At 47.4% G+C, this 27264-nt stretch overlaps 1 protein-coding gene across 1 annotated transcript in view; it reads left to right on the forward strand.

The window, feature by feature from the left end:
* ptprk (protein tyrosine phosphatase receptor type K) overlaps nt 1-27264 on the forward strand; it is a gene marked incomplete at its 5' end in the record, with an annotated part of 225802 nt that overhangs the window by 174776 nt on the left and 23762 nt on the right. The window contains 8 exons of the mRNA XM_080533604.1: nt 308-613; nt 1393-1502; nt 2632-2833; nt 3523-3628; nt 11305-11578; nt 16530-16566; nt 22399-22534; nt 26998-27027. Of these exons, the coding sequence (XP_080389730.1) occupies nt 308-613; nt 1393-1502; nt 2632-2833; nt 3523-3628; nt 11305-11578; nt 16530-16566; nt 22399-22534; nt 26998-27027 (1201 nt within the window). The remainder of the gene's footprint in view (nt 1-307; nt 614-1392; nt 1503-2631; nt 2834-3522; nt 3629-11304; nt 11579-16529; nt 16567-22398; nt 22535-26997; nt 27028-27264) is intronic.

Below are 27264 nucleotides of genomic sequence, written 5' to 3' on the forward strand. Positions count from 1 at the left end.
CATATTGACAGTAAAGAGTCACATCTAACCTCCTTCCTCTTTCTCTCCTCCCTCTCTCTCTCCTCCCTCTCTCTCTCCTCCCTCTCTCTCACTCTCTCCTCTCTCTCCTCCCTCTCTCTCTCCTCCCTCTCTCTCCTCTCTCTCCTCCCTCTCTCTCTCCTCCCTCTCTCTCTCTCTCCTCCCTCTCTCTCTCTCTCCTCTCTCTCTCTCTCCTCCCTCTCTCTCTCTCTCCTCCCTCTCTCTCTCCTCCCTCTCTCTCTCTCTCTCTCTCTCTCTCTCTCCTCTCTCTCCTCCCTCTCTCTCTCAGAGCCCATGCGGACGCCCAAGAGACTGAAGATCGCGGAGACTCAGGCGCGGTTCATCGCGGTGGACTGGGAGTCCCTGGGGTACAACATCACGCGCTGCCACACCTTTAACGTGACCATCTGCTACCACTACACCCACAACGCCAACAACCAGACCAAGGCCGACTGCCTGGACATGGACCCCAAGGCCCCCCGGCACGTGGTGGGCAACCTGCCCCCCAACACCAACGTCAGCCTCAAGATGATCCTCACCAACCCTGAGGGACGCAAGGAGAGCGACGAGACTGTCATCCAGACCGACGAGGACGGTGGGGCGGAGTTCTTTTCTTTAAATCAATAGGGTTGTTCCTTATTCGTGAGCTTAGAATTATAAGGTTCTATCTCCGTTTAGGGTAGTTCAGAGATATTGGCCGTCAAAGTTTTTACCTTCCATTATGTTTTGTGAGATGGAACCTTTGTATTTTATTATTATAATATTATTATTATTATTATTATTGTATTTACTAACTAATTTCAACATTTTAAAAATAACACCACACAGGCATTAATAAACACCTAATGGGGATCAGATTATGTAAAAAAACTCAATTCTGACAAAAATGGAGATAGAACCTTATAATTCTAACGTCACGATTTGGCTGGAGTGTCTTCAAACCAGTCTCTGACCAAGCCTCCAGTGGTTGGGTGGGTGGGTGGGTGGTTGGTTGGTTGGTTGGATGGGTGGGTGGGTGGATGAGTGGGTGGATGGTTGGGTGGGTGTTAGGGTGTTTGAATGGGTGGGTGGTTGGATGGGTGGTTGGGTGGTTGGTTGGATGGGCGGGTGTGTGTGGGAGGGTGGGTGGATGGATGGTCTGTTTCAAGTTTCTGCGGACCACACACGACCCACTTCTATATTCTAGGCCTTTCTTTTCTTTGAATGACTGCGGGGATACTAAACTCTTAAATGACCCATGACCACTTTTCCCTGAGCCTTCAGATGGAGAGATAGATAGATAGATAGAGTCAATGAATGGATGGATGGATGGATGGATGGATTGATGGATAGTGTTAATAACCCCTCCCATCTCCCTGGGTCTGTCCAATCCAGTCCCTGGCCCTGTGCCAAGCCGATCCCTCAGGGCCACACCCTCTGAGGACAGGATCTCCCTCTACTGGAAGGAACCTCTGGACCCCAACGGCATCCTCACCCAGTATGAGGTAAGAACCAATCACATCCTCACCCAATATGAGGTAAGAACCAATCACATCCTCACCCAGTATGAGATAAGAACCAATCACATCCTCACCCAGTACGAGGTAAGAACCAATCACAACCTCCTCCAGTATGAGGTAAGAACCAATCACAATCTCCTCCAGTACGAGGTAAGAACCAATCACAACCTCCTCCAGTATGAGGTAAGAACCAATCTATAATTAATTTTATAATAATCTCACCCTCACCCAGTACTAGGTCATGATCAATCACCTTCTCCTCTGATATGAAGAAGCTGGTTGATGCCCCCTGACATGAACAACATTTTCAGGAAGGCAGGACACAGCTCTGCTGACAAATTAGTATTTTATTTGAAATAAATAAATACATATAGCGATACAGGTTAAAAACCATGAGTAAAATAAACATTGTCACTGGTCACACCTTGCATCAAACCCCTACTGCCTTAAAAAGTACACAAACACAACACGAGAAGTGATGAACACTTTGTGTCCTCTAAACGTTAGGGTCTATTTACATTTACATTTTTGGTCATTTATCAGACGCCTTTATCCAAAGTGACTTACAACAAAACAAATACACAGTCTAAGTAAGTGAATCATCTATCCATCCGTCATGATAAGAAAAAGTAATCTATGCTATGACCAGGGGCCATTGGCAGTCTGTTTGCATAAGCCCACAGGCACTATTTCCATCTCTATGCTCCCTGTTGTCTCCACAGATGCTGTCAATGAAACACCACATACTAATATTAGTGACAAACAGTCATAGTGTCCTATAATAATAATAATAATAATAATAATAATAATAATAATAATAATAATAATAATAATAATAGCTTTAATTTATATAGCGCCTTTCAAAAACCCAAGGACGCTTTACAAGGGAATGAAACGGACAGACAAAACAGAAAACCACAAAACAAAAACTGAAACATTGACTAGGGGCCAAAGGCCTTGGAGAACAGATGTGTTTTGAGGGCTAGTTTGAAGAGTCCAGGGTGGGGGCGTTGCGGATCACTATGGGGAGGGAGTTCCAGAGGGTGGGTCCTGAACACTTGTCATCAACAGCTCATTAATAATGCGAACGTTGTCCCCCCTTTCATCCAATCAGATAAGCTACAGCGGTGTGCGCTCGTTTGACCCGTCGGTGCCGCTCCTGCGTCCTCCTCTGATCGTGGCGCTGCCCTGGAACTCCTCCCACCACGTCTTCTCCCAGCTCCACCCCGGCACCACCTACCAGTTCGTCCTCCGGGCCAGCACCATCAAGGGCTTCGGGCCGGCCACCACCCTCAACGTCACCACCAACATCTCAGGTAAACATCTGAGGCGACCGCCACTCTGAGGCTCAATTGAAACTCCTGCGGAGTGATTAACGCTCCTATCCGCCGCGTCGTCGCTGTCCTGGTTGAGACGACAGCGGAGCACCTAGCCGGTAATTACGACGACGGCCGCCTGCGTTCAGACCAATCAGTTTGACCCGGGAGAGAGGAACTAAAAGCCTCTTGATAAAGGCCTTAATAGGCCCAACAACGGGACAGACGCACTTCCACCTCCTCCCAGCGCCTCCTCCTCCTCTCGTAATGTCAGCCACACAGGATGTACTCACAGGAAATGGAGATGATTCTGAGGAGAGAGAGAGAGAGAAAGCAAGAGAGAGAGAGAGAGAGAGAGAGAGAGAGAGAGAGAGAAAGCAAGAGAGAGAGAGAGGTATTCTAGTGAACTACCGTTCCCAGCACGCTGTACCACATTACTAACAATTACCCTCAGTCTCCACTTTCTCTCCTCCTTCTCTCTCCACCCTCCTCCTTCTACCCTCTCCTTCTCTTTCCCCTCTCTCTCTCTCTCTTTCCCTCCCCTCCTTCTCCTACCCCCTCTCTCTCCTCTCCACCCCTCCCTGGACTATCTGTTTTGTGTATGCTTCCATATCTACTCTGTGAGTGCATCTGTCCAATATACTTCCATGCATTAATATGAGTCTATCTGTGTGTGTGTGTGTCTGCAGCTCCGACCCTGGAGGAGTATGATGGTTCGGAGGCGTTTCTGAACGAGACAGCGACCACCATCACGGTCCTCCTGAAGCCCGCCCAGGCCAAAGGAGCTCCAATCAGGTGAGGGGTCCCATCACGGGCTAGACTTTTGACTGACAGGTCAATCGTCCGATCACTGGCTAGATTACTGCCTGACAGGTTAATGGTCCAATCACTGGCTCGTTTCTAGTCTTAAAGGAAGGACACCTATTATGTTATATATTATATTACCTATTTCCATGTAGGTCTCTGGGGCCCCCAACATGTTATTGAAGTTTTTTGCTGAAAATACCACTCAGATTTTTCCAGATTCCAGTGTGCCTCTAAACGTTTCTGTTTGTCATTTTCTGGACGGGCTGTTTCAGGGCTGTTTCACGGGTTGGGAAGCGGTTTGCTGTGTGGCAACGAGGTGAAAAAACACACGGTTCCTGGGGGAATAAAATAAAAAAACATATCCCAGCGGTCCCCACAAAACAAGGAATGCAAAACCATTTGAATGGTAACGATCGGATCTCGCCTTCGAAAGTGACATGCGGATACACACAGACCGGGAAGCCATCATTGGTTTTCTGCAGATTCTCTGGGTAGCAGGAAAAAACGCTTCCCGAGGGAAGAAAATTAAAAGCCAAACATCCCTGTGTTCCCCATCCCCAAAACCCCAAATCCAAAACCATTTAAATGAAAAAGACGAGTTTCCCTTCGAATGTAAGAATGCACGGCGGGGGAAATGTTCAACACACAGCCCATGGAAGCCCACCCTACGTGGGCGGGGGGCAGCCAAACCGAACGGCTTGTTGAATCGCAAATTGCATTTCATTTTCCGAAATATGCAGCCCGCAAAAGATTTACCAAATTGCTGTATTTCACAGTTTCTGTGTTAGTATGGTCATCAGAGACCAAAACGGTACAGCACCTAACCCTAGGGTTGCCACCTTTCAGTCAGAGAAATAAGGGACACCCCTCGCAGTAGGGGCCCCGCTCCTCGGGACCACGACCACCACGGGCCCAAGGGCGGGTGGGGGCGCCAGTGCTAGTAAATCATAAGTTAAACATCGTTTCAATAAAGCCTTAAGGGCTGCCTTTCACCAAAAGTTTGGAGTGAGATTTTTTGGCGGTGGAGCGACCCAAAACTGTGCACGTTTTGGCAGCGGCGGCCCCTCTCTCCCACACAATTATTTGTATACAAGAAGGATGCCACGAAAATCGTGTCCGGTAGCTTTATTTAAAGGAATTTCAAAATAAAAGACTTGGCAGCTCTGTATGATATATTGGAGGAATCACGCAATGCGGGTGGATTGAAAATACGGAACAAACAGCGTTCCGTATTGGTTCAAAACGAGCCCCGCGGTGGTGTAGCGGTCTAAGCACTGGCCACTAGTGCAAGCTGCCCACCGGCGACTGGGATCGAATCCCAGCTCGCCAGATCCGGATATGGCTGGGGCACACACGGGGAGCGGCATATTGGGCGGCCGCTCCCGAGGGCGGTATAGGAGTATTTCCGGACAAGGATCCGTCGCGCAACAGCGCCCCCGGGGTGCCGGAATAACAGGTGCTGGGCTCGAGGAGCCAGTCAGCTAGTCTGCCTGGCGGCCTCTTCTGGGACTGCCGGCCACGGGGTCGTGCGGCGGATCCTTCGCAATAGGCAGGGGATAATTGGATGCTAGGTTGGGTTCAATTGGATACCAAATTGGGTGAAAAAGGGATAACATCTGAAAAACAAATAAAAGAAAAAAAGAAGAAAAAAAACGGGACGCATCTTTTAACTGTCAGATACAGAACGATTCCGTATTTTAAGGGACGGGTGGCAACCCTACCTAACCCTAAGCACCGAAAAAGTTACTTTTTCATAATATGGGACCTTTAAGTACCTTTAAGTGTTGTTTCAGGAAGTGTGGCACCAAAGAAGAAGACATGTAGAGGATATGAGGAACTATTTGAAGCTCATAAGCGGCACTCTTTCCTAATATACCACACCGGTCTAAGGTAGCCCTTTGCTCTGCCTTGGTTCTGGTGTACGGTTAGGGTCAGGGTTGAAACTAGTTAAAAGCTAGCATTTTAGCTATAAGTGCTATGTAGCGATTAGCGTTGTTCCATAGCACTTACCAGGGTAATAACACAGTAAATATCTTATAACCCTACAACGTCGAGTGTTCCTCAGTGTTGGGTATCTGGGCAGCGTAGGCCTCTCACTCTCTCTCTCTCTCTCTCTCTACGGAGCTCCAAGGGGACGTTTAGGTATTCGGGACCATGGCTGTTGCCGTGGCGATCTCCATTAGATCTGCCCATTCTCAGGGCCGTGGCTTCATTTCCTGTCGGCCTATCACGGCCGGACAGGGTACGGAAATTGGAAGGTACTTCACGTCATAAAAGAGATCGGGAGATGAGTCCCAGCTGTCAGAGCCACTAAATAAGCCGTTATGGGCTGGAGTGGGGAGGCGGGGTTGGGGGAGAGGATGTGTATGTGTTGGGGGGAGGGGGGGGGGGGGGGGGGGGGAGTGGTGAAAGTGGTAGCAGTCCTGAATACAAACCATCTGACTGCCTCTCTTCCTCACAAGCACGCTCTTTTTACACACACACACACACACACACACACACACACACACACAGTAGAAGCAGTTCATTGTTACGTACTCGTTGAGGTTTTTCCCGTCATGACGTGACAGCTGCTGGTGAAAAGTGCAACCAGTAGCCAAAATCATTTTCCAGTTTTTTCCATGTGTTTAAACGACATATTGTAAGCTTTCAAATGATGTGTCATACATTGAAATCAGAGAAATATTGAACACGACAGGCGTATTTGAATGTTGGTACACCTCAAACACTGAAGGGAGAAAAGTGACTCTAAACGCAGCCACAGCTACAAACGCTGCTAACAGTTAGCGGCTAACAAAGCACATCGCTACGAAGGTCTAAACTGTATTTTACTAACATCACAACATGCTGAGAAAACATCCACATGCTAAAAACACATAACTACACATAACTAGATGAACACACAGTCCTTGCTTTTGAACACGTCCTAAAACCAAAGTTTTAAAAAACGTATGAAAAGCATGTTTACAAGTCATTATCACAAGTATTTAGTGATCGTTAAAATGTTGTTTATTATATCGAGTGGGTACTTTAAAACTTTGCAAGTTCACCAGTCGCACCCAGGATCATGTCCTATGTTCAGGAACACCAGCCACTATATCCTAGACTCCACCCACAATATCCTAGACTCCACCCACAATACCCTAGACTCCACCCACAATATCCTAGACTCCACCCACACTATCCTAGACACCACCCACACTATCCTAAACTCCACCCACAATACCCTAGACTCCACCCACAATATCCTAGACTCCACCCACACTATCCTAGACACCACCCACACTATCCTAAACTCCACCCACAATATCCTAGACTCCACCCACAATATCCTAGACACCACCCACAATGTCCTAGACTCCACCCACATTATCCTAGACTCCACCCACAATATCCTAGACTCCACCCACACTATCCTAGACTCCACCCACAATATCCTAGACTCCACCCACAATACGCTAGACACCCCCCACAATATCCTAGACTCCACCCACAATATCCTAGACTCCACCCACAATATCCTAGACTCCACCCACAATATCCTACACTCCACCCACAATATCCTAGACACCACCCACAATGTCCTAGACTCCACCCACATTATCCTAGACTCCACCCACAATATCCTAGACTCCACCCACACTATCCTAGACTCCACCCACAATATCCTAGACTCCACCCACAATACGCTAGACACCCCCCACAATATCCTAGACTCCACCCACAATATCCTAGACTCCACCCACACTATCCTAGACTCCACCCACAATATCCTAGACTCCACCCACAGCATCCTAGACTCCACCCACAATATCCTAGACTCCACCCACAATATCCTACACTCCACCCACAATATCATAGACTCCACCCACAATATCTTAGACTCCACCCACAATATCCTAGACTCCACCCACAATATCATAGATACCACCCACAATATCATAGACTCCACCCACACTATCCTAGACTCCACCCACAATATCCTAGACTCCACCCACAATATCCTAGACACCACCCACACTATCCTAGACACCACCCACACTATTCTAAACTCTACCCACAATATCCTAGACTCCACCCACAATATCCTAGACTCCATCCACAATATCCTAGACTTCACCCACACTATCCTAGACTCCACCCATAATATCCTAGACTCCACCCACAATACGCTATACTCCACCCACAATATCCTAGACTCCACCCACACTATCCTAGATACCACCCACACTATCCTAAACTCCACCCACGATATCATAGACTCCACCCACAATATCCTAGACTCCACCCACACTATCCTAGACTCCACCCACACTATCCTAGACTCCACCCACAATATCCTAGACTCCACCCACAATACGCTAGACACCACCCACAATATCCTAGACTCCACCCACAATATCCTAGACTCCACCCACAATATCCTAGACTCCACCCACAATATCCTAGACTCCACCCACACTATCCTAGACTCCACCCACAATATCCTAGACTAAAAACAGAAAGTGATGTTGTAGAAGGAAGAGGAGGGGTAGGAGGAGGAGGGGTAGGGAGGGCACGTATTAGGGGCATGGATGTATGGGGGGAGGTGGAGGCGGAGATAGAGACTGAGACCGAGAGGCGCCCCTGGCAGTCATTACTGTGTGTGTGTGTGTGGGGGTGGGGGGGGGGGGGGGGGGGGTGTTGCTCGAGTGGAACAAGTCTTGGAGGATGCTGAGAGCTAGGGAAGCGGAAAGACATGCAGGCGTGAGGCTCGCTGGGTGTGAGGCGGAGGCGGGGAGGAGGGGAGATGGGGAGGCGTGTAGCTGGCTGGGTGTGAAGCGGAGGAGGGGAAGCGTGGGGTCAACCCAGTGTGTGAAGGGGCTCACGCTGTGTTTTAATAACTGGCACTGTAGCATGCATGTCTTGCCCCGTTAACAAACAGCCTGAGGGGCTGTGTGTGCGTGTGTGTGTGTGTGTGTGTGTGTGTCTATATATATATAAGGGTACTTTGTGTGTGTGTGCAGTGAGTCTGTGTGAATGGGAGCTGACCTGGTTCCTCTAGGCCATGGGTGTCACACTGGGTCTGGTCGTGTGCCGCAGTGGACCACACACAACCTCACACAACCACACACAACACCACACACAACCTCACTCAACCACACACAATCACACACAACCTCACACAACCACACACACAACCTCACTCGGGCCGTACGGTAGTCTATACTCTATACTCTATACTATACTATTGTCCATACGCTAGTCTATACTCTATACTATATACTATACTATATACTATATTATAGTCCATACGCTAGTCTATACTCTATACTATATACTATACTATAGTCCATACGGTAGTCTATAGCAGGGGTCGGCAATTAGGTTTGGCCTCGGGCCAACATTTTTTTGAGCCACTAGATGGCGGGCCAGAACATAATCAAAGGCTAATTTAAGTAATTGATTGTTTAAAAAATGTGACACGTTCTAATACTTGTACACATTGCTAGTCAACTAACATAGCTTGTTTTGTGAGCCTGCTAACAATGTAAAGTAGTGTTATAGTTAACTAGGTAGTAGTCCAATCCATTACGTTGCAGTATTAGGCTTGACTAGCGAGTTTGTGTTGTGATTCTCAACAACGTTGAAACGTAGTTTCACCCTCTTCCATAGTTTTGAATAATAAATGTGTGGACTGACGATGTATCGCAGCCTAACTTATTCTAATAATTATTTAACATAGTTTTATTCAGATAATTATTCCCCCCTCCTCCCAGACAAGGTCACATTATTATTGGATTGGTTGTTTGCGTGTCGGGTGAAGTTAGCTAAACATTTAACCTGCTATTAAGAGAAACATCATGTCACTCTCCAAAGGTCTAAAGAGGAAAGTTGACAGTGAAAACAGGGCGTTTAAAGAGGAATGGACAGCAAACTATATATCCTACCTGGTTTCATCAATGCAAAGCCGTTGTGAGACTCATTTTCCGTGCTCACAATGTTCCCTTTCTATACATGCGAGTCGTCCTTTTCGTCAACGAATGTGATAAAGACGCACGAGAGGAATCGATTGATGCATAAAAAATAAAAATAAACTGCCTGCGGATGGCGGTATACCCTTCAAATAACAAACAATCTCTGCATGTTTCGCGGACATCTCAACATGGATCCATGTCGTTATCATAATGGTCTTATTAATTAGTAATCACTGAGTATGAAAGCATAGTGGGACTGTCAAATTAGTCCAGAAATCTCCTCAGTAAAGTTTTGTGTCAATCCAGGAGGAACTCCAGACAGCTCTGAACCCCTTACAGGAGATCGTTGCATCGTAGAAAGAAGGTTGCGGCGGTGCATAAACTATAGAGTTGCGATAGTTGAGACTCTCTCTAATTAATTTGAAATACAGTGTCCGTTATTACAAACCTGCCTAAATGTCCCTTTGAAAACACTCAAGTTATCACTATTATCAATAATCAAATCAAGAATATTATTAGTTTTCAAAACAACCGCGGATTAAAGTGACGTCAATATCACCAGATATCAAGCAAATACTGACCGATGGGAGATGCCACTTTTCACATTACGTGAGTACCAAGCCTGTCGTTATTGTATTTAATAACCTAATTGTATTTTGTATATTTTGAATGAATGGCTTATGGCTCATTGTACTTATTATCCCTAATAGCGCGTTTGCTCTGTCGTTTCAGGAGCATAGGCCTACCACCACTTTTGCGCCGATTTTGTTGTCAATGTTTTTCAGAAAATTAAACAGAATTTGCTTTGTTACTGTTCATATGTGTGTTGCAGTCACATACGTAAACATTACGTTTGAATGATTTAATGAGCTAATGTTATTTTTTTCAAACCACACACGCTATTTCAGCACCACGCCTTGTCCACCTACTTATGATTCACTCTGAGGGGTTCAGCGTCAGTGCGCTTCGCTGCCTGATTGTCTGTCCCTGTGTCATTCACTCTCAACATGAATAAAAGTACAATACGCATTATTCAGGTGGAGGTCGATTCTCTATTCGGACATTATAGGCGTGGTGTGGGACTGTCGGTCCGATATTGTAAAAAAAAAAAAAAAAAAAGTGGATTCTCAAAATAATCTGCTGGGCCAAATATTATTGGTGACGGGCCAGCAATGGCCCACGGGCCGCCTATTGCCGACCCCTGCTCTATACTATATACTATACTATAGTCCACACGGTAGTCTATACTCTATACTATATACTATATACTATACTATAGTCCATACGGTAGTCTATACTATATACTATATATACGCCACAGATCTCTTCATGTTATTAATTGTCACCTCCTAAAGGCCTGATAGATCAGGGTCTTATGGGGGGGGGGGGGGGGGGCGTCAGATAGATCAGGGTCTTGAGGGTCTCCTTTCCTGTTTGACTGTGTGCTAGCCTGTTAGACTGTGTGCTAGCCTGTTAGCCTGTGTGGTAGCCTGTTAGACTGTGTGCTAGCATGTTAGACTGTGTGCTAGCCTGTTAGACTGTGTGCTAGCCTGTTAGACTGTGTGCTAGCCTGTTAGCCTGTGTGCTAGCCTGTTAGACTGTGTGCTAGCCTGTTAGACTGTGTGCTAGCCTGTTAGACTGTGTGCTAGCCTGTTAGACTGATCCGATTGGCCGCTTGACTGACGGTGACGGCCATGTCGTCCGCAGTGCGTACCAGATCGTGGTGGAGGAGGTGAACCCCCACCGCACGCGGCGGGAGGCGGGCTCTGTGGACTGCTACCAGGTCCCCGTCTCCTTCCACAGCGCCTCCAGTGGCAGCCAGCCGTACTACTACGCGGCGGAGCTCCCCCCGGGGAACCTTCCGGAGCCCACGCCGTTCACCGTGGGAGACAACAAGACCTACGCCGGCTTCTGGAACCCTCCACTGGCGCCCCGGAAGAACTACAATATCTACTTCCAGGCGGTCAGCAGCGTGGAGAAGGTGAGGAAGGGAGGGATTGGTTTGGTGGGGGGCAGGGGCGGCGCTAGGGGGTGGCTACTTGGGCTCAAGCCCCGGATGTTTTCTGAAAAGCCCCGAATGTTTTACTTTAAAAAAAAAAAAAAAAAAAAAAACTCTCGTGAGTAACGTGCAGTACCGGAGTCCAACAGAGAGGCAGCAGCTGCGCGACATTAGCCTGCGTACTGCGTAGCCTGCCTTGCCCTGAAGAAGACGTGATCTCAATCAGTGCCTGACTTTGTAAGCATGGATATCCCAAAGTTTTTTTCAACAAAACAAGCGCCAAGAACTGTTGCAGCAGCAGTATCAGCAGCTGACAACAATGACATCACCAGCAGTGATGACATAGATGATGTTTCAGGTTTGTGAATCTTATTAGAAAGGTGACTGACTCACTGACACTACTTTTCCGGTTTGCTAATGCTAGCTGGCTATCATAACATAACGTTATGTTTATAATGAAAATGAAACATAGCAAGGTACTGTTACGGTACATGGTAAGAAATCAAACAAAGGATAATACTTATACAAATAAAGTGAATAACAGGCTGATAGTCTTTGATATCTGCACTCTGGTTGACTGAGTAACAAGTGAAAAAGAATGATGTAACGTTAATGTTACAGCTAGTAAACATGAAGTAACCACATTAAGTATGCCCTTATGGTAGTATGTATGTATACAGAACATGACTCAAATCTATCCTAAGATGTAACGCTAACTAACTAAGTTTGTTTAATGTCCCAGGGGGGATTTGATTTCACAGTACTATACACAGGCCAACAATACATGTAATATATCGTCATATAACACAGGACAAGACAATCAATACAATATAAGTGGTGAGCCCAGAGTCTGCCCTGATATACATACTGTAACATAACTAGCCTCAGCCCATCAATTCTGTAATTCTATACAAATATAAATGATGGTGACTGACGTGTGTGTGTGTGTTTACTGTCTATTTTGTAATACAGCCTTTTGTCCGCTTTAAGGTGGTGGTAAGTTGAAGGTTGAAGGCAAATTTTTCCGGCGCGCTCCGCGCGCACATTATATTCTCCCTCTGGGCTAAGCCCCGGATCTCCTACAATCCTAAATCCGCCTCTGGTGGGGGGCAGGGTGGCGGGGGGGGGGGGGGGTTCACAGATCTCTCGGCCAATGGCTGTTGAGGAGTTGCATCCTGTCGGCCAATGGCTTCTGAGGACTCGCACCCCGGCAACCAATTCGGTTGTTAAGTCATGACGTGTTTCCGGGTCCAACGTTGGCTGAGGCGCTCTCTTCGAAATGTCGCAGTAATAATAATAATAAATTATATTTGTATAGCACTTTTACGAGGCTCAAAGACCCTGACAATATGGGGAAAACAGGAAAGTCCTGTGTCCCTTGTTGTATGAATAGATCCGAGTCTAAAAAACGATTGAACTGTCATTCTACCGCTGTAGTACACTGGTACTCTGGTGCAGGGAATTTATGTTTTGGACCCGGAAATTGCTAAACGTCACGTTTGACGTCAGACTTAACAACCGAATGGCTACCTCTCATTTTCCTTCATCTGCTCCCCAGCGGTCTGTTGTGTGGCGTCGGCTCGCACTGACCTCAACCTGTCATCGCTGACATCCTGTTCATCGACAGCCTCCTTTTGGTTGGTCGCATTGCATTTCCTGTCTCGTACATGAATGAATGGTCTTTATTGTCATTGATATAGTACAGGTACCAAACAACGAAATTTGGGAGGGGGGGCTCCCCTGGTGCTAGGGGAAAAAAAATGAAAAACAAGAAGGGAAAAGAGCTGGTTTACATAAATAAAGGCTATGTACACTATCCACTATATTATACAAATAAAACACTGTGCTGTACTCTATGCTATGCTATACCTATTCTAACATTTCCTATTCTCTGAACCTTATGTACCCTAGGGTTGTCATATTGCACATAGTGTTATTGCACATTCATTTAAAGTGTCGCAGTTTGCAGGTTTGAAATGTACACAGTTGTGTTTCAGTATTACACTTGAAGTGTAATACTTGAAGTGTAATACACTTATGAAGTCATCAGTGGCCAACAAAGCACTGATCCACAGGCTATTCACATCATAGCGGGGGACTTTAATCATGTCGACCTGAAGGCAGTACTACCCAAGTTCTATCAGCATGTGAAATGTGCAACAAGAGGAGAAAAAACACTGGATAAGGTATACACCAACATCAAACGTGCTTACAAGGCTAGTCCGCTAGCTCATCTAGGCATGTCTGACCATGTGTCAATCCTCCTGATTCCTGCATACACTACAATGGGGAAAAGTGCTCCCATCACCACTAAGACTGTCAGAACCTGGCCAGAAGGGTCCGCTCCACTGCAGATCTGCCTAAATGACACCCTATGGCAGGAATATGAGCATGAGGACCTGGAACAGTACACGTCGTCGGTTCTGAACCACATAGTGAACTGCACCAACTCAGTCACCGTGGACAAACGGGTCCGGGTCTACCCCAACACGAAGCCATGGATGACTGGGAAGGTCCAAAAACTGATCAACGAGAGGGACAACGCCTTCTTCGCAGGGAAGAGCACACCGCTGTACAGCTCCACCAGAGCCAACCTAAAGCGCGGCATCAAAGCGGCCAAGGCAGAGCACAGAGAGAAGATTGAGGAATGCCTCCTGAGCAACGACTCCAGGCGGATGTGGCAGGGGGTTCAGCAGATGACAAACTTCAGAGCCAACAGGCTCACAGCCGCAGAGGACGACCCCCTGCTGGCGGGAAAGCTGAACACCTTCTACGCCCGGTTCGATGAGGGGCGAACGGAGGTAACCGCAACACAAACACCACTCTCTCCAGCTCTCAGCTGCCTCACCCTCACAGAGCATGAGGTGAGACGCGTACTGAAGGCGGTGGACCCCAGGAAAGCCTCGGGGCCGGATGGCGTTCTGGGACGGGTGCTGAGAGACTGCGCCGACCAGCTGGCCGGGGTTTTCACCAACATCTTTAACCAGTCCCTGTCCCAGGCCACCGTCCCACCCTGCCTGAAAACCTCAACTATCATCCCAGTCCCGAAGAAAAGCACGGTGAGCTGCCTAAACGACTACCGCCCGGTGGCACTCACACCAATCATCATGAAGTGCTTCGAGAAACTAGTCCGGGCCCACATACTCACACGCCTCCCGCCCAACCTGGATCCATACCAGTTCGCCTACAGAGCCCACAGGTCCACAGAGGACGCCATAGCGACGACTCTCCACGCCACTCTATCCCACCTGGAGAGGGGAAACAGCTACGCGAGACTGCTCTTCGTGGACTTCAGCTCCGCCTTCAACACCATCCTCCCAGACAGGCTAGTGACCAAACTACTAGACCTGGGTCTATCACACTCTATATGTGCGTGGATCAAGGACTTCCTGACCGACCGCCCCCAGAGGGTGCGGGTGGGCCCCCACACCTCCACAGCCCTCAGCCTCAGCACTGGGTCCCCCCAGGGCTGCATGCTAAGCCCCATCCTCTACAACCTCTACACCCACGACTTCACCCCCGTCCACCCCAGCAACTACATCGTAAAGTTTGCAGACGACACCACCGTGGTGGGATGTATCTCGGGGGGGGGGGGGGAGGCGGCGTACAGGGATGAGGTAGAGCAACTGAGCAAGCTGTGCAAGGTTAACAACCTGCTGCTAAACAAGTCAAAGACCCAGGAATTCATCGTAGACTTCAGGAGGAAAAAGTCCGAGATCCAGCCCCTGCTCATCGACGGAGAGAGCGTGGAGAGAGTCTCAACCCTCCGATTCCTGGGACATCACATGCGGGATGACCTGGCCTGGAAGGACAACACAAAAGGCAACATCAAGAGGGCACAACAGCGGCTATACACCCTGAGATGCCTCAGGAAAGAACACAACAAGCAGGAGATACTGGTGGCCTTCTACCACGGCGCAGTGGAGAGCATCCTCACCTACAGCATCTGCAACTGGTTCTACAGCTGCACAACAGCGGAGAGAAACGCGCTACAGAGAGTCGTGAGAACAGCACAGAAGATCACCGGCGCCCCCCTCCCCTCTCTGGAAGAGCTGTACAACACACGCTGTCTCAGGAAGGCCTCCAAGATCTCCAGGGACCCGACCCACCCTGGGCACGTACACTTTATCAGGCTGCCCTCGAAAAGGAGGTACAGGACCCCGGCCGCTAAGACAAACACACTGAAGAACTGCTTCTACCACAGGGCCGTCAGGGCCCTGAACACAGCAAAGGCCTAAGTTCTGGGCCCAGGACAGTCCGGACGGATTGTATGGCAGCTAGTGCTGAGGCACAAACATGTACATTTCAAGCCTGCAAACTGTGACACTTTAAAATAACGTGAACAAGTACTTTTGTGCAATATGACAACCCTAGTTGACTATCTGTGCAGTATAGTACAGTGGATTGTGTACATAGCCTTTATTTATGTAAACCAGCTCCTTACCTTCTTGTGATTTTATTCTTTTTCTAAATGTGTTTTTTTTCCCTTTCCTAACACCAGGGGAGCCACCCCTCCTAAATTTTGTTGTTTGGTACCTGTACTGTAGCAATGACAAATAAAGTCCATTCCATTCCATTCCATTCCACTTGATTTCAATCTAGTAGCTGCCATCAATTTGTCTAGATTGTCCTTGGCCTAGAACCTAGGTCTTTGCTGTGTTCAGGGCCTGAATGGCCCTGGGGTAGAAGCTGAGCTTCAGTCTGTTTGTCCTTGCAAACATGGTCCTGAACCGCCTGTTCGAGGGCAGCCGAGCAAAGTGTTCGTACCCAGGGTGGGATGGGTCTCTGGAGATCTTGGAGGCCTTCCTGAGGCAGCGTGTGTTGTACAGCTCTTCCAGAGAGGGGAGGGGGGCGCCGGTGATCTTCTGGGCCGATCTCATACTACATCTACATACGTGTTTTTTAACATCGCGTTTCTGTTTGTCGTTCGCAGGAAACCAAAACGCAGTGTCTCCGACTGGCGAGGAAAGGTAAGAGCAGACGCCTCTGGAGTACAATGAACGTCCTTCTGGTTCAGAGTTAATGGACTATAGAGCAGTATTGTCAACATTCAGACACTCTATCTGCAGAGAGCTCTCTCGCTCTCTCTATCTCTCTCTCTCTCTATCTTTCTCTCTCTCTATCTTTCTCTATCTCTCCCCCTCTCTCTCCGCCCCTCGCTCTTCCGCTCCCCCCCTGTCCCTCTTTCTCTCCTCTCTTCCCCACGTCTCTGCTCACTCCCCCCTCTCTGTCTTCTCTCTCTCTCCCCTCCTTTCTCTCCTCTCTTCCGCTCACTTTCTCCCCCCCCCCCCCCCTCTCTCCCCTCCCCCGCCCCCATTGTCTGTCTTTCTGTCATGCTCTGATTCAGATCTGTTTCATGGCGGTGCGTAGGTCACTCTGTGTTCTGTCTCGGGCCGCGGGGGGCCTCCGTGCCGCGGGGAGGGAGGAGAGGAGCGGAGGGAGGGGGGGGAGGGAGGAGAGGAGCGGAGGAACAGAATCATGAAGGAGGCGTCTGTCATATTTGGTTTCTAAATCACCTTGTTCTGACGAGCGGCGTGTGTGTCGACCAGGAGGCTAGCACTGAGAGAGAGACCAGCGGTGGAGTGTGACTGTAGGAGTGTGTTAGTGTCACTAGTGGTGTTGTGATGTGGTGTAGTGGTGTAGTGTGACTGTAGTAGTGTATTAGTGTCACTAGTGGTGTTGTGATGTGGTGTAGTGGTGTAGTGTGACTTTAGGGGTGTATTAGTGTCACTAGTGGTGTTGTGATGGGGTGTAGTGTGACTGTAGTAGTGTATTAGTGTCACTAGTGGTGTTGTGATGTAGTGTAGTGGTGTAGTGTGACTTTAGGGGTGTATTAGTGTCACTAGTGGTGGTGTAGTGTGACTTTAGTAGTGTGACTGTAGTGTCTGTATTGTAGTGCAGTAGTGTAGTATAGTGTGTATTAGTGTAGTGTGACTAGCGTCTGTATTGTATGTAGTGTAGTATAGTGTGTAGTGGTGTAGTGTGGCTGTATTGTAGTGTGGGTGTGTGTGTGGGGGGGGGGGCAGAGGGGGGCAGATTGGGAGGAAAGAGAGTTTAGTTTCCATCATAAAGGGACTTCATTAAGGGGTTAATTATAACAGCAGGAGTTAACTGGCTTAGATGGACCCCGCTATCAAGTGGCCCCTCCCGCCCACAGGTTATTTAATGTGTGACCTGACGCGTGGGGGGGAGGGGGGGGGGGGTGCTTATAGTTGGCCAGTGAGACCGTATACTGTACTGTGCCTCAGTAGTGATCATGTTGGGTAGGGGGGGGGAAGGTAGGTAGATGCCAGAGTGGAGTGTCTCTCATGCTATGAACTGTCATCACTCCAACCACCTGGAGATAGATAGGCTATAGATTAATCCGGTCTGGGATAGAGTAGCGTGGCAGTCTTGTTGTTGTTAGCCGGCTGTCATGTACATGCTGTCAGAGGTGTGTTATTGGCCCAGAGGTTGTCAGGGCGACCCAGGCGGGGGGATCTGATAAGGGTCGTGGCTCCTTTTTTTTTTACATTCCCCCAGCGCAATGCAGAATGTTATCTTCCAGGGTTGTAATCCAACTCCGCTAGGATCCCTGCAGTGTGTTGTTGTCATGACGAGCCGTCACAGTGATGTGCTGGAGGAGAGGCAGGGAGGGATTACGCCTGTAATGATGCCAGGGAACATTTAGGATCATCGGGCTGCGGCAGAGACGATTAATAACGTTTTACCCCTGATGGTTAAACCTGTGGGTCTCTGATGGTTAAACCTTAACCTACTCTGTCTGTCCTTAACCTACTCTGTCTGTCCTTAACCTACTCTGTCCCTAACCTACTCTGTCCCTAACCTACTCTGTCCCTAACCTATTCTGTCCTAAACCTACAATGTCTGTCCTTAACCTACTCTGTCTGTCCTTAACCTACTCTGTCTGTCCTTAACCTACTCTGTCTGTCCCTAACCTACTCTGTCCCTAACCTACTCTGTCCCTAACCTACTCTGTCCTAACCTACTATGTCCCCAACCTACTCTGTCTGTCCCTAACCTACTCTGTCTGTCCCTAACCTACTCTGTCTGTCCTTAACCTACTCTGTCTGTCCCTAACCTACTATGTCCCTAACCTACTCTGTCTGTCCCTAACCTACTCTGTCTGTCCCTAACCTACTCTGTCTGTCCCTAACCTACTCTGTCTGTCCTTAACCTACTCTGTCTGTCCTTAACCTACTCTGTCCCTAACCTACTCTGTCCCTAACCTACTCTGTCCCTAACCTACTCTGTCTGTCCCTAACCTACTCTGTCCCTAACCTACTCTGTCTGTCCTTAACCTACTCTGTCTGTCCCTAACCTACTCTGTCCTTAACCTACTCTGTCTGTCCCTAACCTACTCTGTCTGTCCCTAACCTACTCTGTCCTTAACCTACTCTGTCTGTCCCTAACCTACTCTGTCTGTCCCTAACCTACTCTGTCCTTAACCTACTCTGTCTGTCCCTAACCTACTCTGTCCTTAACCTACTCTGTCTGTCCCTAACCTACTCTGTCTGTCCTTAACCTACTATGTCTGTCCCTAACCTACTCTGTCTGTCCCTAACCTACTCTGTCCCTAACCTACTCTGTCCTTAACCTACTCTGTCTGTCCCTAACCTACTCTGTCCTTAACCTACTATGTCTGTCCCTAACCTACTCTGTCCTTAACCTACTCTGTCTGTCCCTAACCTACTCTGTCCCTAACCTACTCTGTCCTTAACCTACTCTGTCCTTAACCTACTCTGTCTGTCCCTAACCTACTCTGTCCCTAACCTACTCTGTCCTTAACCTACTCTGTCTGTCCCTAACCTACTCTGTCCCTAACCTACTCTGTCCTTAACCTACTCTGTCTGTCCCTAACCTACTCTGTCCTTAACCTACTCTGTCTGTCCCTAACCTACTCTATCCCTAACCTACTCTGTCCCTAACCTACTCTGTCTGTCCCTAACCTACTCTGTCTGTCCCTAACCTACTCTGTCTGTCCTTAACCTACTCTGTCTGTCCCTAACCTACTATGTCCCTAACCTACTCTGTCTGTCCCTAACCTATTCTGTCCCTAACCAACTCTGTCTGTCCCTAACCTATTCTGTCCCTAACCTACTCTGTCTGTCCCTCTGTCCCTAACTTATTCTGTCTGTCCCTAACCTATTCTGGAGCGCGTCCCCGTTTCCTTTCGTGAAGTCCCTGTCCATCTGCTTGTGTTAGACGCCGTCTCCAAGGTCCTCTCAGGAGTGACGCACTCATAGATGGGTTAGATCCGTCTCATCTGTCTGACTCTCTCACAGGGTCTCCCAAGTAAAACCGTATATACCACAGAGACAATGGAAGGCTGGAGTAGCTTGTGCCTGAGTCATGGTGGTAGGAGCTGCAAGAGACCTCTCTCCTCTGAATGAAAGGCTTGATGTGAGGAGTTGAGTGCTACTCTACCACGAGGACACTAGGGAGCCTGGGGAGCTTAGATGGAGGGATGAAAAGGATGGAGAGTGGCGGCCGTCTTAGGAGGTCACTTGAAGATGTTATGGTGGCCCCCTGCCCTGGGGGGGAGGGGGAGAGTGGTCTGGGTGGAGGGGGGGGCTGGGACAAGAGACAATAGAGGAGCAGGGGGGAAGAGAGGATTCTGGACAGGGGACAATAGAGGGGTCTGGCGGGGAGGGGGGGAGTGAGACAATGTGGTCTTGGGGGAGCGGAGGACAGTAAAGTGGTCTGGGAGGAGGAGGGGGACGGGGCAGTAGAGTATGCCCTGCAGTGACACAGATGCCAGTGTGTAGTTGTAGTGAGAGAAGTAGAGAGAAGTAGAGAGAAGTAGGCCACGGGTTGGTCCTGAGGAGGGAGGGCTGGTCTAAATGCTGAGTGGAGAGACTGGGAGATGGAGAGATGGAGATTGGGCAGATGGTTAGGTAAGGTTATGATTAAAGCCCAATTTATACTTCCGCGGCTACACCGTAGCCTACGCAAGGGCTCTCCCAATTTATACCTCTGCGTTGGTCGGTCTGCGTCGCATTGGTCGGTGTACTCATAGCGGCATAATAGCGATTTTTTTTGTTATGCTTGTTGTAAAGAAAATGTCTATAATGCATTGAAATGACATTAAACTAAGATAATAAGATGGTTATCATCATTTTTCAAATCTTATTAATAAGTAATTGCAGACAAAGTAAATTACATTTCTGTCATGGCTTCCGCATTTTGGCCTACGAGAGAGTCGGAATCATGTCGGAATCATGTCGGAATCATGTGCTACCAAGCGGACCAATCACAGTTCTTACGGTCTGCGTAGGTGTGCCGCGTAGTTACATTTTTGGAGAGGTGCGCGACAAGCTACAGCGTAGGCTCCGGTGTAGATTTTACGCAGAAGTATAAATTGGGCTTAAGGGTAGGTAAAGGTTGTGATTAAGGTTATGGTAACGGTTAGGATTAAGGTTAGGTTTAAGTAAAAATTAGGGTTTAGGTTAGAATAAAGGTTAGGATTAGGTAAACATTAGGGTTAAGGTTAGGATAGAGGTTAGGATTAGGTAAAAGTCTTAATTTAGGTCATCGCAAGGGTTTAGCGTGGTCCTTATCAACAGGGCAGGGTGATGAACTGTACTGTCACCCTGGAGGGGGTCACGTGGAGGTAAAGTCTCAGGGGTCAGGGTTTAGAGTCACATGGCTGAGTGCTGAGAGGGCAGAGAGAGGGATTCTGAGGGATTATGTTCTACTTGTTGATAGTTTCACATTAGATGAGGATTATTGTATTACGATTCTCTGATGCATATCGTCTGTTGCCTTATGCTGAGTTTAAAGACGAATGGAAATCATTTCTATCCATATTATTATTAAAATGTTTTATGTTGATCTGTTCATGGCATCAAACAGTTGATCTGTTTTCATGTTCATAGCGGTGAGTAGTTATGAACATTTTTGGGCATTTAGCATATGCCTTTATCCAAAGCGACTTACAATAAATACATTTTATTTAAGTAATTTAAAAAGACATTTTATTTAAATAAATTAATCATCTATCCATCAGTCTTTTTTTTTCCAGTTCCTCCACTGTGAGTGTCACATCTGGGATAATGTAGTTCAGTGGTGTAGTCTAGTGGGTAGACTGTGATTTTTCCCTCCCAGCCTCATATCGTTCATTTCGCCATGAAAATAAATCTGCGCTCCCTGTCTAACGTTATATATCTTATAAGGCTGATCTGTGCATGATAGTGCTGCATTTTGACATATTTAATGTCGCATCTCCCCCCGTTGATGGTATATGACGCTATAGTCGGTCCAAAATTCTTGAAAAAGTGCTTCGTAACACAGACAGGGTGAATTTTATGAATGAAAGTGAAAGTTGTGTCACAAAACGCTGTTACGTATCCTCACACATTTTTAAGTGGGTATATGGAAATCCTTGGCCTTTCCTAGTGGGTTTACGGCGTAGTCCTGCGTATCACGTAGACTACACCACTGGTGTAGTGTATCGTTGCTCCTGACTCCCACGTCTAGAGTCTTCTCCGAATGGCATCAAAGACAGCCAATAAAATGATGACATCAGTGTGTGTGACTGGTGCACAAAAGATGATAGGTTGATAGGAGCTAGCTGTTAGTGTACTTGAAACCGTATTGGTCAGTTGGCCATTCTGATGCATTTGTGGTCCAACCATGGGTGAGGTTATCTAACAACGTTGGTGTGTGTGTGTGTTAACGTTTGATGTGTTAATGACGCCCCCCCTCCCCTCTCTCCGCACCCCCCTCTTCCCTCCTCCCTTTGCACCCCACTCCCAACTCCCCTCCCTCCATACCCCCCTGCCCCCTCCCGCCCCCCCCAGGAGCAACAGAGGAGCCCGAGGTGGTCCCGGACCCGGCCAAGCAGACGGACCGCGTGGTGAAGATCGCCGGCATCAGCGCTGGCGTCCTGGTTTTCATCCTCCTGGTGCTGGTCGCCATCCTATTGGTCAAGAAGAGGTGAGTGACAGACACCTAGTCCCACCTTCATCCTAGCTCCGCCCCCCGCTGCTTTTTTGTAGCTCAGCTTTTGAAGCGACACACACACACACACACACACACACACTCACCCTGAGCACCCTTTATTCCATCCCATGTCATGTACACACACACACACACACACACACACACACACACACAGAGACACAGAGACACAGAAAGAAAGAGAGAGAGAGAGAGAGGAGCAAAGGTTGGTGAGGAGGCAGCAAGGCCAGGGCCGGAGGGCGAGCTAGCCAGTGAGCTAGCCAGTGAGCTAGCCAGTGAGCTAGCCAGTGAGCGGACATGGCTGTGTGTTACACAGGGAAGCTGCTGCTATTGATCAGCTCCAGTCCAGTCAGATCAGAGTTTGTAATGAACCCTGACGGCTTCTCGTGGCAGCTGAGCACCTGGGAGGAGCTCCGTGGCTTGGCCCCTCTGAGTAACAGAGGGAGATTGTTTTAAAGGAAGAAATCAATGACTCAATGGTCCCCTTTGAGATGGTGTTGTGGAGGGGTGGAGGGGGGGGAGGAGGGGGGGGTTGTATTTTGGAAGCCTGGCTTTCCTGAGTGCTCCCGTATGTAGGGAGGCTCCGGGACACACACTCAGCTCTCACTCTCGTTCTCTTGATCTCTCTCACTTTCTTTTTTCTCTCTCTCTCTCTCTCTCTCTCTCCGCCACCCTCTCTCTTTTTGTCTCTTTCTCTCTCTTTCTCTCTCTCTCTCTCTCTCTTTTGCTCTCTCTTTTTGTCTCTTTCGCTCTCTCTCTTTTTGTCTCTTTCGCTCTCTCTCTTTTTGTCTCTCTCTCTCTCTCTCTCTCTCTCTGTGCGTGTCTCTGTCTTTAAAAGGGAAACAGCGCCATCTTGTGGTCGTTTAACAGAACTCCACGTCAGCGGGATGCTGGTTGGTTGGTGGACCATTATTTGGGTTATCACACACACATAGTCAAACATCTCATACATCACCATGGTCATTCACCACAGCGTTCCTGTTGATATGAAACTGATATGAGAGTGTCAGAGATGGTTAGAGACGTCCACGCCGTGGCAGGCCTGTGGAGAGAGAGAGCGACTGTAGCGGTGTGGATCTGGAACGTTCTGGTTGGGATAAACATCTCTTGTCTTTATAGTTTTTTTTGGGTTTGTGGTCGAGATGTCGGTGTCTCTTACAGTTGTGGTTGTGGTAGAGATGTATCTCTTATGGTTGTGGTTGTGGTTGAGATGTCTCTTATGGTTGTGGTCGAGATGTGTCTTATGGTTGTGGTCGAGATGTGTCTTATGGTTGTGGTCGAGATGTGTCTGTTACGGTTGTGGTTGTGGTCGAGATGTGTCTGTTACGGTTGTGGTTGTGGTCGAGATGTCTCTTATGGTTGTGGTCGAGATGTGTCTGTTACGGTTGTGGTTGTGGTCGAGATGTGTCTTACGGTTGTGGTCGAGATGTGTCTTATGGTTGTGGTCGAGAGGTGTCTGTTACGGTTGTGGTTGTGGTCGTGGTCGAGATGTGATTCTTACGGTTGTGGTTGTGGTCGGGATGTGTCTTATGGTTGTGGTTGTCATAGAGACGTCTCTGTCTCTGTGAGAGGTGGTGACAGACAGCAGAGAGAACCACGGCGGCGGCTGTGACTGTGCGTACTGATCAGCTGACACTGTGTGAATGTTAATCAGCAGAGCAGTGCCTCTGTGACTCTCCTGGTGCTCAGACAATTAGGAACAATGACTGGATCGTCTCTAATGACCCATGCTTATCTAAAGCCCCCCCCCCCCATCATCATCATCATCATCATCATCACCTCTCCACCCACACCCCCACCCCCTCCAACACCTCTCAACTTCAGACATTCTATTCTGTCATGCCCTTTCTCTCTTCAGGTCAGCTTTATTCTTTACTCCCTGTCTCTCTCTCTCTCTCTCTCTCTCTCTCTCTCTCTCTCTCTCTCTCTCTGTCTCTCTCTCTCTCTGTCTCTCTTTCTCTCCCTCACTTCCCTCCCCTCCCTCCCTCCCTCGCTCCCTCCCCCTCCCTTCCTTTTCTCCATTTTCTTCTCTGGGTGTTTCGGGTTTAGTGGAGCTGTTCCAAGCTTACTTTGTGAGATAAGATGTAGAAGGTCAGGTATGAAAGTATTTCTTCTCTCCCTCTCCCTCTTGCCCTATCCATTTCTCTCTCTCTTTCTCTCTCATCTCCTTTTCTTTCTCTCCTACCCCTCTCTGTCTCCTACTCCTGGAACGTGGTCTGGATGACAATCATTCGCTTCCTTCCTCCTGTTGTTGGAGAGATGAACACTACTCCTTCAGACCATTTCATCACAAGGGAACATTGACATCCAGTGAAATATGCAGCAAGACAGACACACCTCCCATTCACACCAGTAGTCAGCTCATCTCTAGATTAGAGTTAGAAATATCATGGTGTAGATAAGGTAGATTACCTCTAGATAGTTAAGAGATATCATGGTAGAGAAGGTAGGTTATCTAGATAGTTAAGAGATACCATGGTATATAAGGTAGGTTATCTCTAGATGGTTAAGATATATCATGGTAGAGAAGGTAGGTTATCTCTAGATAGTTAGAGATATCATGGTATATAAGGTAGGTTATCTCTAGATAGTTAGAGATACCATGGTATATAAGGTATGTTATCTCTAGATAGTTAGAGATATCATGGTACATGTATATAAGGTAGGTTATCTCTAGATAGTTAGAGATATCATGGTATATAAGGTAGGTTATCTCTAGATAGTTAGAGATACCATGGTATATAAGGTATGTTATCTCTAGATAGTTAGAGATATCATGGTACATGTATATAAGGTAGGTTATCTCTAGATAGTTAGAGATATCATGGTATATAAGGTAGGTTATCTCTAGATAGTTAGAGATACCATGGTATATAAGGTATGTTATCTCTAGATAGTTAGAGATATCATGGTACATGTATATAAGGTAGGTTATCTCTAGATAGTTAGAGATATCATGGTATATAAGGTAGGTTATCTCTAGATAGTTAGAGATACCATGGTATATAAGGTATGTTATCTCTAGATAGTTAGAGATATCATGGTACATGTATATAAGGTAGGTTATCTCTAGATAGTTAGAGATACCATGGTATATAAGGTAGGTTATCTCTAGATAGTTAGAGATACCATGGTATATAAGGTAGGTTATCTCTAGATAGTTAGAGATATCATGGTATATAAGGTAGGTTATCTCTAGATAGTTAGAGATACCATGGTAGAGAAGGTAGGTTATCTCTAGATAGTTAGAGATATCATGGTATATAAGGTAGGTTATCTCTAGATAGTTAAGACATACCATGGTAGAGAAGGTAGGTTATCTCTAGATAATCTAGCTTCTCTACCATGATATCTCTGAACTATTTAGATAGTGAATAGATATCATATCAACCAGAGGTGGATCAATAATTAGGAATAAACCATCTGACCGACAGAGCAGAACGGCAGTCATCCGTTCTCAACCCGTTCTCATCCCGACAAAGCATCGTTCCTTCCTCACCTCGGATCATTTGGATTGACCACTGATGGTGAACACATCGATTAACTTTTACCACCGTTCAGCCCTGGCTGTGACGGGACAGGGTTACCAGTTCTGCTGTTGGGTTGTTGTCTTCCGGCCACGTTGACGATTGTCTTCTCAGTGAGAGTTTAGGAGTCCTCTCTGTCAGGCTAGACTGATACCATGACGTACACGCCTCTACCACATCTGTATGTTAATTTTCCTGTTTTCATATTTTAATTTTAATGGTCGCACCATGTATGAGGGAAAGATGTGAAGTGATATGATTGACAACAATGTTACAAACACCAGGTTCTTGGGGGGAGCACAACACTCCCTGATCAAGAGCTCTACTGACTGATCTGATGGAGTCATTTCCTCTGTGGGTTCCCCTGTTGAACTGAACCTAGATACTGCATCTTTAAAATGGTGGTCCATGACATTGCTTGTTTTGCAGGTTAGCTAGCAGCTTGTTCTCCTCAGCTGTGTTTATCCATTATGCTTATTAGGTCATTTTCTTTCTATATTATGTAAATAACCGTACATATATAATGATGATAGGTCACAATGTGAACCTACAGTATGACACTGACAGTCTTAAGATGGCTCGTCCAATCGAACGAGACCATTTCTCAATGCATGACATATGAATCGGCACAATTGCAAATCCAGAAGATGAGCCCACAGTACTTGCATGTTTGTAATGAATTACATTTCTCTGCACACAATCTTCACAGCTACACAGGAATGTAAACTGCATGACGCCCAGATTGAAGTAATGCATGTCAGATGAAGCTCTCAGACAGGAAGTGGTCATTCTAACCACAGGAAGTAGGAAGTAGTTATTCAGACAGAATTTGCTGTTGCACTTTACTCTGCTGATTCACACGTTGCATTCACAACCATGTCTTTATCCCACTGTCTCTGATTGGCTGGCCAGGAGGAGCTACTATTCATACTCATATTACCTGTAAGTAAATACAAACAACAACAATAACAACAACAACAAAACAACAACAAACAAACAACACTTGTCCTTGGGTTAGCTATGTAGTCTTTTAAAGATGCAGTATCCTTTTTTCAAGTGAAAACGCTTCGCACGTTTCGCTCTGACCAATCCAGCCTCATCCCCATTGCGCCAACATGCTGCAAACTGCAAAGCCTCACCAGTCATGAGGACCAAAGCGGTGTTATTTGAAAAAAGAAT

The sequence above is a fragment of the Nansenia antarctica genome, assembly GCF_963989245.1.
Source record: "Nansenia antarctica genome assembly, chromosome: 6".
Taxonomy (NCBI): Eukaryota; Metazoa; Chordata; class Actinopteri; order Argentiniformes; family Microstomatidae; genus Nansenia; species Nansenia antarctica.